This window comes from Zeus faber, assembly GCF_960531495.2.
Source record: "Zeus faber genome assembly, chromosome: 3".
Taxonomy (NCBI): Eukaryota; Metazoa; Chordata; class Actinopteri; order Zeiformes; family Zeidae; genus Zeus; species Zeus faber.
In genome coordinates this window covers 21942636-21958415 of record NC_137190.1, presented here as the reverse complement: position 1 = coordinate 21958415, position 15780 = coordinate 21942636, and the positions used below count along the sequence as shown (strand labels likewise).

The window sequence follows — 15780 nt, the reverse complement described above, 5'->3', positions numbered from 1 at the left end:
GCGTTGTAACATTTAAATGTCTGACTTAATAAATACAAAGCAAATACGAAAACAATTGAGCTGTATGTCTTTCCATGCCAGATTTAAAAATTTTTTTGAAACAGATGGAGATTGTTACGGGACCAATAGTTTGTCAAAGACATCAATATTCTAACAGAGCATTTCTGATCTGATTGATCAAAGTGTGTGTGGTTTTAAAGAAAGATAAGAAAGTAACATGTCAACATCAAGTATGTTACAAGTACAACCCTACAGTGTAACAGCCACGTCTTTGAATGCACTACACTACGTCTCGTTTTCAAGATCGATTCTCACGTTAATAGGATTGTACCCTCCCCCCAGCGCAAATTGAAATAGAAAAAGAAAAATAAATGCCTGAGGAACTCACTTCATAACTCACTTCATCTCGGTTCTCTATATCGTCTCGGTAGGCTGTGGCGTACGCTACATGCGGATGCAGGACGCAGTCCATGAGTCTCTGAAAAGTGGCTGGGGCACCGAACAACCCGGAACTGTGTGAAAGCGGCACAGCCAAACTGAGTGGAGAACACAGGTTTTTCCTTGGACTCTTGAGACAAGGGAATCTGCCAATGGCCCTAGGTTAAATAGAGTGTGGTGAAAAAACAAGCCATATCTAACTGGTCGAGAAGTTGATCGACCCGGGGCATCGGGTAGGCGTCGAACTTTGACACTGCATTCGCCCTTTGGTAGTCCACACAGAGCCGGAGCGACCCATCGGGCTTACCCACCAGCATGTTGTGACTAGACCAGTCACTCGTGGACTCCTCTGTTACGCCCATGTCCAGCATGGCCTCTAATTTCACCTGCACGATTGTGCTCTGGCAGGCGATATGGCCGAGAGCGCACCTTCACCCCAAGAGTCGTCTCCACATGGTGGTGTATGAGGGACGTGAGGCATGGCAGGGCAGATCAGAGAAGCAACCCTGAAGTTCAGCGAGATGGAGAGATGGTCACTTAACAGGGCTGCGGTATGATCGGCCGCTCTTTGAACCTCCGGACCTACTCATCCTGCACAATGACCGGCGTGACCAGAGCCACGGACCCCTCCGGCCATTCTTTTAAGAGGTTTAGGTGATAAATCTGTGTGGCCCCCTGCCTGTCAGCCCGTTCAACCTCATAATCGACCTCAACAGCCCGCCCTGTCACCACAAAAGGCCCTTGCAGCTTCACGAGCATTTTAGAGCTGGACGTAGGGAGCAACACTAACACCTTGTCTCCCAGTGCAAATTATATGAGTAGAGCCCCCCGGTCGTATAAGAGGCACTGACACTGTAACTTTGCTCTCAGGTCCATAACATACTGTATTTCGTTCTTACTGATGCTCGGACCTTCCTCTTGGTTTTCTTTAATTAGGTCTAGCACCCCCCGGGTCTCCTGCCGAAGAGGAGTTCAAAGGGACAAAATCCCCTGGAGGCCTGGGGAACCTCCCGCACCACAAACAACAGGGGGTCCAACCACTTGTCCCAATGAGGGCTATCGTCGTGATTTTTCGAATCATGTTTTTCAGTGTTTTAAAGCGCTCGACCAGGCCGTCGGTCCGGGGATGGTAAATGCTGAATCTGAATTGAACGGACGCTCAGTAACTCATAAAGTTCCTGAAGTGTACGTGACATAAAGGTTGTGCCCTGGTCGGTCAGGATTTCTTTCGGAATCCCGACTCGGGAGACGACCTGAAACAGTGCCTGCGCCACACTTTTGGTGGTAACACTGGGCAGGGGCACTGCTATGGGGTACCGGGTCGCATAATCCACTAGGATTAACACAAAATGATACCCGCGGGCACTGCGGTCAAACGGCCCGATGACGTCTATACTGAGTCTTTCAAGCGGGACTGGACTAGGGGGAGGGGCCTCAACGACGCTCTTCGCATAGAAGTACGTAAGAGTGCTACAGGATATGTATGAGGGCAGTCAGACAGTAGTAAGGTGTGCAGTAGGCGTGACAAAGGCATTCAAAGTGGAGGTGGGATCGCATCAAGGATCAGCTCTGAGCCCTTTCTTGTTTGCAATGGTGATGGACAGGTTAACAGATGAAATCAGGCAGGAGTTTCCGTGGACTATGATGTTCGTGGGTGACATTGCGATCTGTAGCGAGAGTAGGGAGCAGGTTGAGGAGAGCCTGGAGAAGTGGAGGCATGCGTTAGAGAGAAGAGGAATGAAAGTCAGCAGGAGTAAGACAGAATACATGTGCCTGAATGGGAGGGAGGGTGGAGAAAAGCTGAGAATGCAAGGAGTGTAGGTGGAGAAGACGGAGGGAATACAAGTACTTGGGGTTGATCATCCAAAGCAGCGGAGAGTGCGGGAGAGAGGTGAAGAAGAGAGTGCAGGCAGGGTGGAGGGGGTGGAGAACAGTGTCCGGAGTGATCTGTGACAGAAGGGTTCCAGCAGGAGTGAAGCAGCCGAAAGAAGAAGAAGAAGAAGAAGAGTGTGACGGCATCGCACAAGCCTACACGGAAATTGGGTACGTTTTGCCCCCTGACACTCTGCAAGTGGAGTGAAGCTTGCAGAGTGCCAGGTGGCAAAACTTGCTGCAGAGTGTCGTCCACTGCCCTGTTTGGAGGTGTATCAGTGTAGGACATTTGCATGGCAGCGTCATGGGCGTCACCATGCCCCTTTTTCAGATTTAATCTACTGGATTTATCTAGAGGATCTCTGTCCTCCTAGGTGCTCTGCACAGCGTCTGTTGTCGAGTGCTAACACTGACTACATTAGGCGGATAAGTTAGAGTTATCCATTTATCCAGTATGCAAATGAGGATGGACAGTCCCAGTGCGGGATTTGTTTAACTATTGGTCCAGATACATTGTAAGCCTTCTCAAATGGTGTGCATCACAATGCTATTTTTAAGTGGGACTCTGGGTATGAGTATAACGTTCCCGCTGCTCTGTTGTGTCTTGGAAGTGATTATGCCTATAAGTTGGCTAGCTGTACCGCCAGAGCTATTGCCTTGGGTCTTGACAGCAGGGCGTGTGGTATGCCAATAAGGACGAAGCTAGAGGACAGAGCCTTTGTGAAATAGAACGATAGTTAGCTCACTCTAACTCAAGTTCTATGTTCATTGGCAAAGCCCTCCAGCTTTTCCTGCCCTGCTGTGTTCCTGGGGTCGCTTAAGATCCCTGGGAAGCAGAATAGCGGGCGCAGGGCCCTTTTATAGGGGCAGGTCACAGCTGATAGGCTGATGGGTACATCCAAAATTTCAGTAAGACACGCATGCATGCGGGGGAAGCCAATAAGGGCGAAGCCTGAGGACTTTGCCTGTGATCATAGAACTTAAGTTAGAGTAAGATGACTATCATTCAAGGGTCAAATCAACCTCACTGACTAAATCAATTATTAAAAATATCAATACAACACTAGAAACTGGAAAAAAAACAACCAAACCATAATTCTAAGTAGTATCAATTGAAAACCTAAATGGTTTCCGTTCAACAAATTACAGGCATTCAGGGCATTTCTAACAATCCAGGCTTCCTCAACCTGTTTTGGCCAATGACTCCATTTTTAGGTCACAAACCTTTCGCGGCAACAGCAGTTGGAAACATTGAGTAAGATTTTTTACTTTGGAGCCATCACTTCTAATCTATGGATTGTAATTCACATCTCAGCCTATAAACAACAGAATGAACCTCAATAAAAATCTTTCTTACTGTAGTTTCAGAGGTGACAGTGCATTACTGGTCAAAGTGCATACATTCTACACTGAATAGTTGGAAACTTCATGTGAAATACAGTATTGCAAAGGGCACTTTTATTTTGCATTAAATAAACAAATACATGGAGGGAGCTCCAAATGGTTTATATAAGATTATGATACATTTAAAACCTACTCAACAATTATTTAGATGTAAGATATATGAATAAAACATAAATATATCAGTCTTGGAAATGTCCTGTGGTCCCATGTCCATTAAAAAGTGTTGAGGTTGCGACCCTAAGGTTGAGGATGTCTCATTTACTCTCGTCTCTCCGGAAAAAACCCCAGAATATATCAACATTTTATCCAGAAAAGTAAAAACAAAAACAGTGATATTTCCGAGATAGTGATCACCTGACAGGACCAGAAGTTTGGCAAGGCAACAATATTGTGCTTTATCTTTCTGATTGGTGGATAAATATACATGTATGTAGTAAAGATATTTTAAGGAAAGGCTGCTTGTTTTGGAAATTGTGTCTCTGAGCAGGGAATCCGTGGATTTCCCATTGAGCCATCTTTCGTCTTCCAGTAAATTCAGTTTGTTCTGTTTAGTTAAACAAAAGGACACGAAAGGTCCTGTCTAGGACAATTTTCACTGTCTGCCCAAATGACAGTACTTTCCACGGTGTGCTCACTGCTTGGCTTTCCTCATGGATTTACATGTGGTCACTACAACTGATAGTGCGCCACCTAGTGGACAACTGGAGCACACTGGATGGGAATTATGATGAGGGAAAGTGGACATCAGAAGATATTTACAAACAGTAACAGATTTAGAAATGCGATGAGAAAATTTGACTTGCACTTGTGACTAAAATCATTACATTATTTATTCCATGCATCTTCAGAGGATTATACTGTATACATAAAAAAAAATAATTATGATGGAGGCAAAGTTACACAACTTGGCCAAACTTGTTGAGTAACATAAGAAAAAAGAGATGCAGGTAAAATTTTAATTTTTCTAAAATTGTTTTTTAGTTCTGTTCCTAAAATATATATATTTAGTTATAACAATGTGTGTGTCACTATGTTTGACAGTTAAAGAAATAAGCACAGTGCTAAAAACTTGTGTAAATAAAGTTATAGAAACAATCAATAACAAGTGTATCGCAGACATGGACTTTGTTTACATGGAGTTATATCAGCCTGGTTATTACTACAGATGGACAAATGGGGAATAACCTTGAGTTGATTGGATAAAGGTGAAAGTTATTTTAACTCCTCCTTTTTAACTGTGGAATTTCCATCATGAAGAAACCCACCAGCCACCCCTGAAAACATCAGTATATAAGAGAACACAGATTAGTGCACAGTAGTAGAAAACTAACTTGCAAGATACATCAAAATCCTGTCAAGTATGTAAGGCTTATTCTTAACATGACATAAATTGACCAAATTACAGTATACAAGCAGGAAGGTTAGTTTTTGTTAATGTATATTTTTGTATTGTTTTACATTTTTCCTCTTCATCTTGCTCATAGACATCTCCAACCATGCAGCTGATCCTAGCAGGACTTCTACTTGTGGCTGTGGGAACTCAGGCCCAGTGGTACAACTTCCCCAGGGAAGCTGCTGGAGGTAACAACTTCACTTACTTTGGACAGAAAATATGTAAATGTTTATCGCTTTATGGAAGATGATTTATCCCTTTATACACCTTTTCTCTTTCCTAATCAGGAGCTCGTGATATGTGGCGTGCATACGGTGACATGAGGGAGGCAAACTGGAGGAACTCAGACAAATACTTTCATGCCAGGGGAAACCATGATGCTGCCAAAAGAGGACCAGGGGGCAGATGGGCAGCTGCAGTTATCAGGTATCAAATGAATAAATGCTCACTTCATTTATTTAAATTCTCTTCATGAGGTGACGGTCCATTCAATGCGTGTGACTGTGTTCTAGTGATGCCAGAGAGATGGTTCAGGGAAGCAGTGGCCGGGGACATTTGGACTCAGCTGCTGACCAGGAAGCGAACCGCTGGGGACGCAATGGAGGTGATCCCAACCGCTACAGACCTGAAGGACTGCCCAACAAGTACTGAGGATGGAAACACCCTGAGAAGAAGCTTGCAGTGTAAAGACACTCACTGAGCAACCTCATCCTACTGTATTAATGAGCATGCATGCATTGTTATAGCAGAAATGTTTTATAAGTCATTATGTTCAAAAATATTAATAAATGCCCTGTTGTTAATAATTCATGAAGCGTTGTAACATTTAAATGTCTGACTTAATAAATACAAAGCAAATACTAAAACAATTGAGCTGTATGTCTTTCCATGCCAGATTTAAAATTTTCTTTCAAACAGATGGAGATTGTTACGGGACCAATAGTTTGTCAAAGACATCAATATTCTAACAGAGCATTTCTGATCTGATTGATCAAAGTGTGTGTGGTTTTAAAGAAAAATAAGAAAGTATCACCAACATGTAAACATCAAGTATGATACAAGTACAACCCTACAGTGTAACAGCCACGCGTCTGAATGCTGGAGCTCACTGTTACCATAGGGGTGGGTGGATCTATATCAAAAGTATCGATACTACCGACACTACATCTCGTTTTGAAGATCGATTCTCACGTCAATAGGATCGATACCCTCCCCCCAGCGCAAATTGAAATAGATAAAGAAAAAGAAAAAGAAATGCATGAGGAATAACAAAAAACATTTCTGAACAGATGTTTTCTGACAACAAATGTTTTTTTGTTTCATGTTATGTCATACTTATTACATTGAAATGTATGTGTCTGTATAAGTATTCTGGAAACAGTAAGGCTTAGTATAATAACATTGAATAATTGAACTGATACAAGTGCACACATACCAATCGACGGTCAAAACATTGCTAAATTTGGCTGAAATATAAAAGCCAGAAGTGGTACTTAATGAAGAACAGAAGAGTCGGCTCTTATTGCTGAGATGAGCCAAATCATCTGACTCACGTACAGCCCTTCACTGATTTAAAGAGTATCTGTGTATCTGTCTTTGACGTCGATGCTGTATGTCACAAAAAAGGTTTTCTGACGACCCCAGCCTCCATCGATGCCGACTTGAACCACTAAGGAAATGGCTGTTCCCTGGCCCTCAGCGTCCCCCTGGGAAGCATGTCCAGTCACGTGACCATCTTCATGGATGCGTCCCTGGAGGGATGGGGAGGAACGTGCCACCGCTTAGCAGTGGGAGGGGAGAGACTGAATCCCGCGTCCAAACACATGAACGTGTTGGAAGTAAATACAGTCCTCCTGGTGCTACAACAGTTTGCCTCAGGAACTGTGACGTTTTGGTCAGGATAAACAACAGCTTAGGCAGCAGCTTATATCAACCGACAAGGCGGGGTGAGGTTGGCGAACCTGCATCGCTTAGCAGCCAGACTGTGGCACTGGGCGCCTGCCAATCTCCGCAGCCTGAGAGCTCTCTACATTCCTGGAATACAGAATGTTGGGGCTGATCTGACGTCCCACGGGGGACCATCAGAGAGCGAGTGACACCTGAACCCAGACGGAGTTGGGCAGATCTGACGTCGCTTTGGAGAAGCACGGGTGGACCTGTTTGAACCAGGCAGAACACTCAGCAATGCTCTGGTTCTCCCTTCACCTCCTGGGAGTGGATGAGTTTGCCCACGCGCCCTGGCCCCCCCGAGCTGCTTCACAGGTTCCCTCCGATCCACCTCGTAGACCACCTGCTAACGAGAGAGAGAGAGAGGAGAGAGCGTGCCTTGTCCCAGTAGCCCCGGAACACACATGGTAATTGGAGCTGGTCCATTTACTGGCGGACGAAACATGGCCAATACCCAGGTTCCTGGGTGCCATCTCCGGGGCACAGGGAATGATAAAACAGGGCCTGATTCTCAGTAAGCCACTGGTGGCCCGGTACCTGAGAGGTTGGGGCTACAACAACGAGGCTTGTCATCTGTGGTGAATAATACGATAGAGTGCCAGGGCAGCTTTTTCCAACACTCAGTACACTGGGAAGTGGAGATCTTTCTAACGCCGGTGCGAAGGACCTCCTGCCCGGCAAAATATATGCTTTCCTATCTCCAGTGGTTATTGGTCATGGATTTATCTCCTTCCACTGTTAAGATGTATGCATCGGCTATTTCGATTAAACACTTCCTACAGGGAGCAAAACGTATCCGACCCCCGTCACGCTTTCCCCTCAAAATGGGACCTGGCATAGGTGCTGAACTGTCTCACAGGTGAGCGCTTTGAACCAGTTGACATCATGCCTTTAAAAAGAGCTGTCCGTCAAAACAACACTTCTGCTTGACATCTGCTAAACACGGGGGGGAACTGGCTGCCCTGTCCAGGCACCCCAGCTGCCTTTTTATGAATGGAAATCTAAGTTCAGCGACATTGAAACCTAACCTGGTTTTCATCCTGAAGAACATCAGAGGCTCCTATTGTTCAAGGGACATTGTGCTTGACTCTTTCTACCCACAGTATTGCAGAGGCTACTTTTATTTTACAATAAATAAACAAATACATGGAGGGAGCTCCAAATGGATTATATGAAATTATGATACATTTAAAACCTACTGAACATTTTTTTAAATGTAAAATATATGAATAAAATATAAAAATATCAGTCTTGGAAATGTTCTGTGGAACCATGTGCATTAAAAAGTATTCCCACGTGAGGTTGCGACCCCAAGGTTGAGGATTTCTAATTTACTCTCGTCTCTCCAGAAAAAAACGTAATATATCAAAAGTAAATACAGAAAAGTTAAAAAAAAATTGATATTTACTCATCGGTGATCCCCTTACAGGACCAGAAGTTTGGCAATAATATTCTGCTTCATCTTTCTGATTGGTAGATTTTTAAATGTAAAATATATGGATAAAATATCACGTGTGCATTAAAAACTGTCCCCACGTGAGGTTGCGACCCCAACGTTCAGGATGTTTAATTTACTCTCTCTTCCCTCCAGAAAACCCAAAATATATCAAAAGTTCATCCAGAAAAGTAAGAGTGATATCTCCTAATCAGTGATCACCTTACAGGACCAGAAGTTTGGCAAGGCAACAATATTCTGCTGTATCTTTCTGATTGGTGGATAAATATACATGTATGTAGTAAAGATTATTTTAAGGAAAGGCTGCTTGTTTTGGAAATTGTGTCCCTGGGCAGGGAATCCGTGGATTTCCCATTGAGCCGTCTTTTGTCTTCCAGTAAATTCAGTTTGTTCTGTTACGTTTTAAAAAAGGACACGAAAGGTCCTGTCTAGGACAATTTTCACTGTCTGCCTAATGACAGTACTTTCCACGGTGTGCTCACTGCTTGGCTTTCCTCATGGATTTACATGTGGTCACTACAACTGATAGTGCGCCACCTAGTGGACAACTGGAGCACACTGGATGGGAGCTATGATGAGGGAAAGTGGACATCAGAAGATATTTACAAACAGTAACAGATTTAGAAATGCGATGAGAAAATCGAACTTGCACTTATGACTAAAATCAATTGCATTGTTTATCCCATGCATATTCAGAGAATTATACTGTATACAAAAATAAAAAATAATTATGATGGAGGCCAAAGTAATACAACTTGGCCAAACTTGTTGAGTAACATAAGAAAAAAGAGATGCAGGTAAAATTTTTATTTTACTAAAATTTGTTTTTAGTTCTGTCCCTATAAAAAATATTTAGTAATAACAATGTGTGTGTGACTATGTGTGACAGTTAAAGAAATAAGCACAGTGCTAAAAACCTGTGTAAATAAAGTTATAGAAACAATCAATAACAAGTGTATCGCAGACATGGACTTTGTTTACATGGAGTTGCTGCAATATCAGCCTGGTTATTACTACAGATGGACAAATGGGGAATAACCTTGAGTTGTTTGGATAAAGGTGAAAGTTATTTTAACTCCTCCTTTCTAACTGTGGAATTTCCATCATGAAGAAACCCACCAGCCACCCCTGAAAACAACAGTATATAAGAGAACACAGATTAGTGCACATTAGTGGAAAACGAACTTGCAAGATACATCAAAATCCTATCAAATATGTAAGGCTTATTCTTAACATGACATAAATTGACCAAATTACAGTATACAAGCAGGAAGGTTAGTTTTTGTTAATGTATATTTTTGTATTGTTTTACATTTTTCCTCTTCATCTTGTTCATAGACATCTCCAACCATGCAGCTGATCCTAGCAGGACTTCTACTTGTGGCTGTGGGAACTCAGGCCCAGTGGTACAACTTCCCCAGGGAAGCTGCTGGAGGTAACAACTTCACTTACTTTGGACAGAAAATATGTAAATGTTTATCGCTTTATGGAAGATGATTTATCCCTTTTTACACCTTTTCTATTTCCTAATCAGGAGCTCGTGATATGTGGCGTGCATACGGTGACATGAGGGAGGCAAACTGGAGGAACTCAGACAAATACTTTCATGCCAGGGGAAACCATGATGCTGCCCAAAGAGGACCAGGGGGCAGATGGGCAGCTGCAGTTATCAGGTATCAAATGAATAAATGCTCACTTCATTTATTTAAATTCTCTTCATGAGGTGACGGTCCATTCAATGCGTGTGACTGTGTTCTAGTGATGCCAGAGAGATGGTTCAGGGAAGCAGTGGCCGGGGACATTTGGACTCAGCTGCTGACCAGGAAGCGAACCGCTGGGGACGCAATGGAGGTGATCCCAACCGCTACAGACCTGAAGGACTGCCCAACAAGTACTGAGGATGGAAACACCCTGAGAAGAAGCTTGCAGTGTAAAGACACTCACTGAGCAACCTCATCCTACTGTATTAATGAGCATGCATGCATTGTTATAGCAGAAATGTTTTGCAAGTCATTATGTTCAAAAATATAAAAAAATGCCCTGTTGTTAATAATTCATGAAGTGTTGTAACATTTAAACGTCTGATTTAATAAATACAAAGCAAATACTAAAACAATTGAGCTGTATGTCTTTCCATGCCAGATTTAAAATTTTCTTTCAAACAGATGGAGATTGTTACGCGACCAATAGTTTGTCAAAGACATCAATATTCTAACAGAGCATTTCTGATCTGATTGATCAAAGTGTGTGTGGTTTTAAAGAAAGATAAGAAAGTAACATGTCAACATCAAGTATGTTACAAGTACAACCCTACAGTGTAACAGCCACGTCTTTGAATGCACTACACTACGTCTCGTTTTCAAGATCGATTCTCACGTTAATAGGATTGTACCCTCCCCCCAGCGCAAATTGAAATAGAAAAAGAAAAATAAATGCCTGAGGAACTCACTTCATAACTCACTTCATCTCGGTTATCTATATCGTCTCGGTAGGCTGTGGCGTATGCTACATGCGGATGTAGGACGCAGTCCATGAGTCTCTGAAAAGTGGCTGGGGCACCGAACAACCCGGAACTGTGTGAAAGCAGCACAGCCAAACAGAGTGGAGAACACAGGTTTTTCCTTGGACTCTTGAGACAAGGGAATCTGCCAATGGCCCTAGGTTAAATAGAGTGTGGTGAAAAAACAAGCCATATCTAACTGGTCGAGAAGTTGATCGACCCGGGGCATCGGGTAGGCGTCGAACTTTGACACTGCATTCGCCCTTTGGTAGTCCACACAGAGCCGGAGCGACCTATCGGGCTTACCCACCAGCATGTTGTGACTAGACCAGTCACTCGTGGACTCCTCTGTTACGCCCATGTCCAGCATGGCCTCTAATTTCACCTGCACGATTGTGCTCTGGCAGGCGATATGGCCGAGAGCGCACCTTCACCCCAAGAGTCGTCTCCACATGGTGGTGTATGAGGGACGTGAGGCATGGCAGGGCAGATCAGAGAAGCAACCCTGAAGTACAGCGAGATGGAGAGATGGTCACTTAACAGGGCTGCGGTATGATCGGCCGCTCTTTGAACCTCCGGACCTACTCATCCTGCACAATGACCGGCGTGACCAGAGCCACGGACCCCTCCGGCCATTCTTTTAAGAGGTTTAGGTGATAAATCTGTGTGGCCCCCTGCCTGTCAGCCCGTTCAACCTCATAATCGACCTCAACAGCCCGCCCTGTGACAACAAAAGGCCCTTGCCACTTCACGAGCATTTTAGAGCTGGACGTAGGGAGCAACACTAACACCTTGTCTCCCAGTGCAAATTATATGAGTAGAGCCCCCCGGTCGTATAAGAGGCACTGACACTGCAACTTTGCTCTCAGGTCCATAACATACTGTATTTCGTTCTTACTGATGCTCGGACCTTCCTCTTGGTTTTCTTTAATTAGGTCTAGCACCCCCCGGGTCTCCTGCCGAAGAGGAGTTCAAAGGGACAAAATCCCCTGGAGGCCTGGGGAACCTCCCGCACCACAAACAACAGGGGGTCCAACAACTTGTCCCAATGAGGGCTATCGTCGTGATTTTTCAAATCATGTTTTTCAGTGTTTTAAAGCGCTCCACCAGGCCGTCGGTCCGGGGATGGTAAATGCTGAATCTGAATTGAACGGACGCCCAGTAACTCATAAAGTTCCTGAAGTGTACGTGACATAAAGGTTGTGCCGTGGTCGGTCAGGATTTCTTTCGGAATCCCGACTCGGGAGACGACCTGAAACAGCGCCTGCGCCACACTTTTGGTCGTAACACTGGGCAGGGGCACTGCTATGGGGTACTGGGTCGCATAATCCACTATGGATTAACACAAAATGATCCCGCGGGCACTGCGGTCAAACGGCCCGATGACGTCTATACTGAGTCTTTCAAGCGGGACTGGACTATGGGGAGGGGCCTCAACGACGCTCTTCGCATAGAAGTACGTAAGAGTGCTACAGGATATGTATGAGGGCAGTCAGACAGTAGTAAGGTGTGCAGTAGGCGTGACAAAGGCATTCAAAGTGGAGGTGGGATTGCATCAAGGATCAACTCTGAGCCCTTTCTTGTTTGCAATGGTGATGGACAGGTTAACAGAAGAAATCAGGCAGGAGTTTCCGTGGACTATGATGTTCGTGGATGACATTGCGATCTGTAGCGAGAGTAGGGAGCAGGTTGAGGAGAGCCTGGAGAAGTGGAGGCATGCGTTAGAGAGAAGAGGAATGTAAGTCAGCAGGAGTAAGACAGAATCCATGTGCCTGGATGGGAGGGAGGGCAGCGAAAAGCTGAGAATGCAAGGAGTGTAGGTGGAGAAGACGGAGGAGTACAAGTACTTGGGGTTGATCATCCAAAGCAGCGGAGAGTGCGGGAGAGAGGTGAAGAAGAGAGTGCAGGCAGGGTGGAGGGGGTGGAGAAGAGTATCCGGAGTGATCTGTGACAGAAGGGTTCCAGCAGGAGTGAAGCAGCCGAAAGAAGAAGAAGAAGAAGAAGAGTGTGACGGCATCGCACAAGCCTACACGGAAATTGGGTACGTTTTGCCCCCTGACACTCTGCAAGTGGAGTGAAGCTTGCAGAGTGCCAGGTGGCAAAACTTGCTGCAGAGTGTCGTCCACTGCCCTGTTTGGAGGTGTATCAGTGTAGGACATTTGCATGGCAGCGTCATGGGCGTCACCATGCCCCTTTTTCAGATTTAATCTACTGGATTTATCTAGAGGATCTCTGTCCTCCTAGGTGCTCTGCACAGCGTCTGTTGTCGAGTGCTAACACTGACTACATTAGGCGGATAAGTTAGAGTTATCCATTTATCCAGTATGCAAATGAGGATGGACAGTCCCAGTGCGGGATTTGTTTAACTATTGGTCCAGATACATTGTAGACCTTCTCAAATGGTGTGCATCACAATGCTATTGTTAAGTGGGACTCTGGGTATGAGTATAACGTTCCCGCTGCTCCGTTGTGTCTTGGAAGTGATTATGCCTATAAGTTGGCTAGCTGTACCGCTATTGCCTTGGGTCTTGACAGCAGGGCGTGTGGTATGCCAATAAGGACGAAGCTAGAGGACAGAGCCTTTGTGAAATAGAACGATAGTTAGCTCACTCTAACTCAAGTTCTATGTTCATTGGCAAAGCCCTCCAGCTTTTCCTGCCCTGCTGTGTTCCTGGGGCCGCTTAAGATCCCTGGGAAGCAGAATAGCGGGCGCAGGGCCCTTTTATAGGGGCAGGTCACAGCTGATAGGCTGATGGGTACATCCAAAATTTCAGTAAGACACGCATGCATGCGGGGGAAGCCAATAAGGGCGAAGCCTGAGGACTTTGCCTGTGATCATAGAACTTAAGTTAGAGTAAGATGACTATCATTCAAGGGTCAAATCAACCTCACTGACTAAATCAATTATTAAAAATATCAATACAACACTAGAAACTGGAAAAAAAACAACCAAACCATAATTCTAAGTAGTATCAATTGAAAACCTAAATGGTTTCCGTTCAACAAATTACAGGCATTCAGGGCATTTCTAACAATCCAGGCTTCCTCAACCTGTTTTGGCCAATGACTCCATTTTTAGGTCGCAAACTTTTCGCGGCAACAGCAGTTGGAAAGATTGAGTAAGATTTTTACTTTGGAGCCATCACTTCTAATCTATGGATTGTAATTCACATCTCAGCCTATAAACAACAGAATGAACCTCAATAACAATCTTTCTTACTGTAGTTTCAGAGGTGACAGTACATTGCTGGTCAAAGTGCATACATTCTACACTGAATAGTTGGAAACTTCATGTGAAATACAGTATTGCAAAGGCTACTTTTATTTTACATTAAATAAACAAATACATGGAGGGAGCTCCAAATGGTTTATATAAGATTATGATACATTTAAAACCTACTCAACAATTATTTAGATGTAAGATATATGAATAAAACATAAATATATCAGTCTTGGAAATGTCCTGTGGTCCCATGTCCATTACAAAGTGTTGAGGTTGCGACCCTAAGGTTGAGGATGTCTCATTTACTCTCGTCTCTCCGGTAAAAAAACCCAGAATATATCAACATTTTATCCAGAAAAGTAAAAACAAAGACAGTGATATTTCCGAGATAATGATCACCTGACAGGACCAGAAGTTTGGCAAGGCAACAATATTGTGCTTTATCTTTCTGATTGGTGGATAAATATACATGTATGTAGTAAAGATTATTTTAAGGAAAGGCTGCTTGTTTTGGAAATTGTGTCTCTGAGCAGGGAATCCGTGGATTTCCCATGGAGCCATCTTTTGTCTTCCAGTAAATTCAGTTTGTTCTGTTTAGTTAAACAAAAGGACACGAAAGGTCCTGTCTAGGACAATTTTCACTGTCTGCCCAAATGACAGTACTTTCCACGGTGTGCTCACTGCTTGGCTTTCCTCATGGATTTACATGTGGTCACTACAACTGATAGTGCGCCACCTGGTGGACAACTGGAGCACACTGGATGGGAATTATGATGAGGGAAAGTGGACATCAGAAGATATTTACAAACAGTAACAGATTTAGAAATGCGATGAGAAAATTTGACTTGCACTTGTGACTAAAATCATTACATTATTTATTCCATGCATCTTCGGAGGATTATACTGTATACATAAAAAAAAAAAAATTATGATGGAGGCAAAGTTACACAACTTGGCCAAACTTGTTGAGTAACATAAGAAAAAAGAGATGCAGGTAAAATTTTAATTTTACTAAAATTGTTTTTTAGTTCTGTTCCTAAAATATATATATTTAGTAATAACAATGTGTGTCACTATGTGTGACAGTAAAAGAAATAAGCACAGTGCTAAAAACTTGTGTAAATAAAGTTATAGAAACAATCAATAACAAGTGTATCGCAGACATGGACTTTGTTTACATGGAGTTGCTGCAATATCAGCCTGGTTATTACTACAGATGGACAAATGGGGAATAACCTTGAGTTGTTTGGATGAAAGTGAAAGTTATTTTAACTCCTCCTTTCTAACTGTGGAATTTCCATCATGAAGAAACCCACCAGCCACCCCTGAAAACAACAGTATATAAGAGAACACAGATTAGTGCACATTAGTGGAAAACTAACTTGCAAGATACATCAAAATCCTGTCAAGTATGTAAGGCTTATTCTTAACATGACATAAATTGACCAAATTACAGTATACAAGCAGGAAGGTTAGTTTTTGTTAATGTATATTTTTGTATTGTTTTACATTTTTCCTCTTCATCTTGTTCATAGACATCTCCAACC

General features: G+C 43.5%; 2 protein-coding genes across 2 annotated transcripts; both read left to right on the top strand.

Moving 5' to 3' along the window:
- Window positions 1-5013: 5013 nt before the first annotated feature.
- Window positions 5014-5758, top strand: LOC307228437 (serum amyloid A-5 protein-like; the record flags this gene model as incomplete). The annotated part of the gene is made up of 4 exons (XM_079998090.1): window positions 5014-5072; window positions 5199-5295; window positions 5395-5533; window positions 5620-5758. The coding sequence occupies exons 2-4, from the start codon at window positions 5211-5213 to the stop codon at window positions 5756-5758; spliced, it is 363 nt and encodes a 120-aa protein (XP_079854216.1). The 5' UTR covers window positions 5014-5072; window positions 5199-5210.
- Window positions 5759-9707: 3949 nt separating this feature from the next.
- On the top strand, window positions 9708-10428 carry LOC307228529 (serum amyloid A-5 protein-like). Its single transcript, XM_079998214.1, has 4 exons — window positions 9708-9726; window positions 9849-9945; window positions 10045-10183; window positions 10270-10428. The coding sequence occupies exons 2-4, from the start codon at window positions 9861-9863 to the stop codon at window positions 10406-10408; spliced, it is 363 nt and encodes a 120-aa protein (XP_079854340.1). The 5' UTR covers window positions 9708-9726; window positions 9849-9860; the 3' UTR covers window positions 10409-10428.
- The last annotated feature ends 5352 nt before the right edge of the window (window positions 10429-15780 follow it).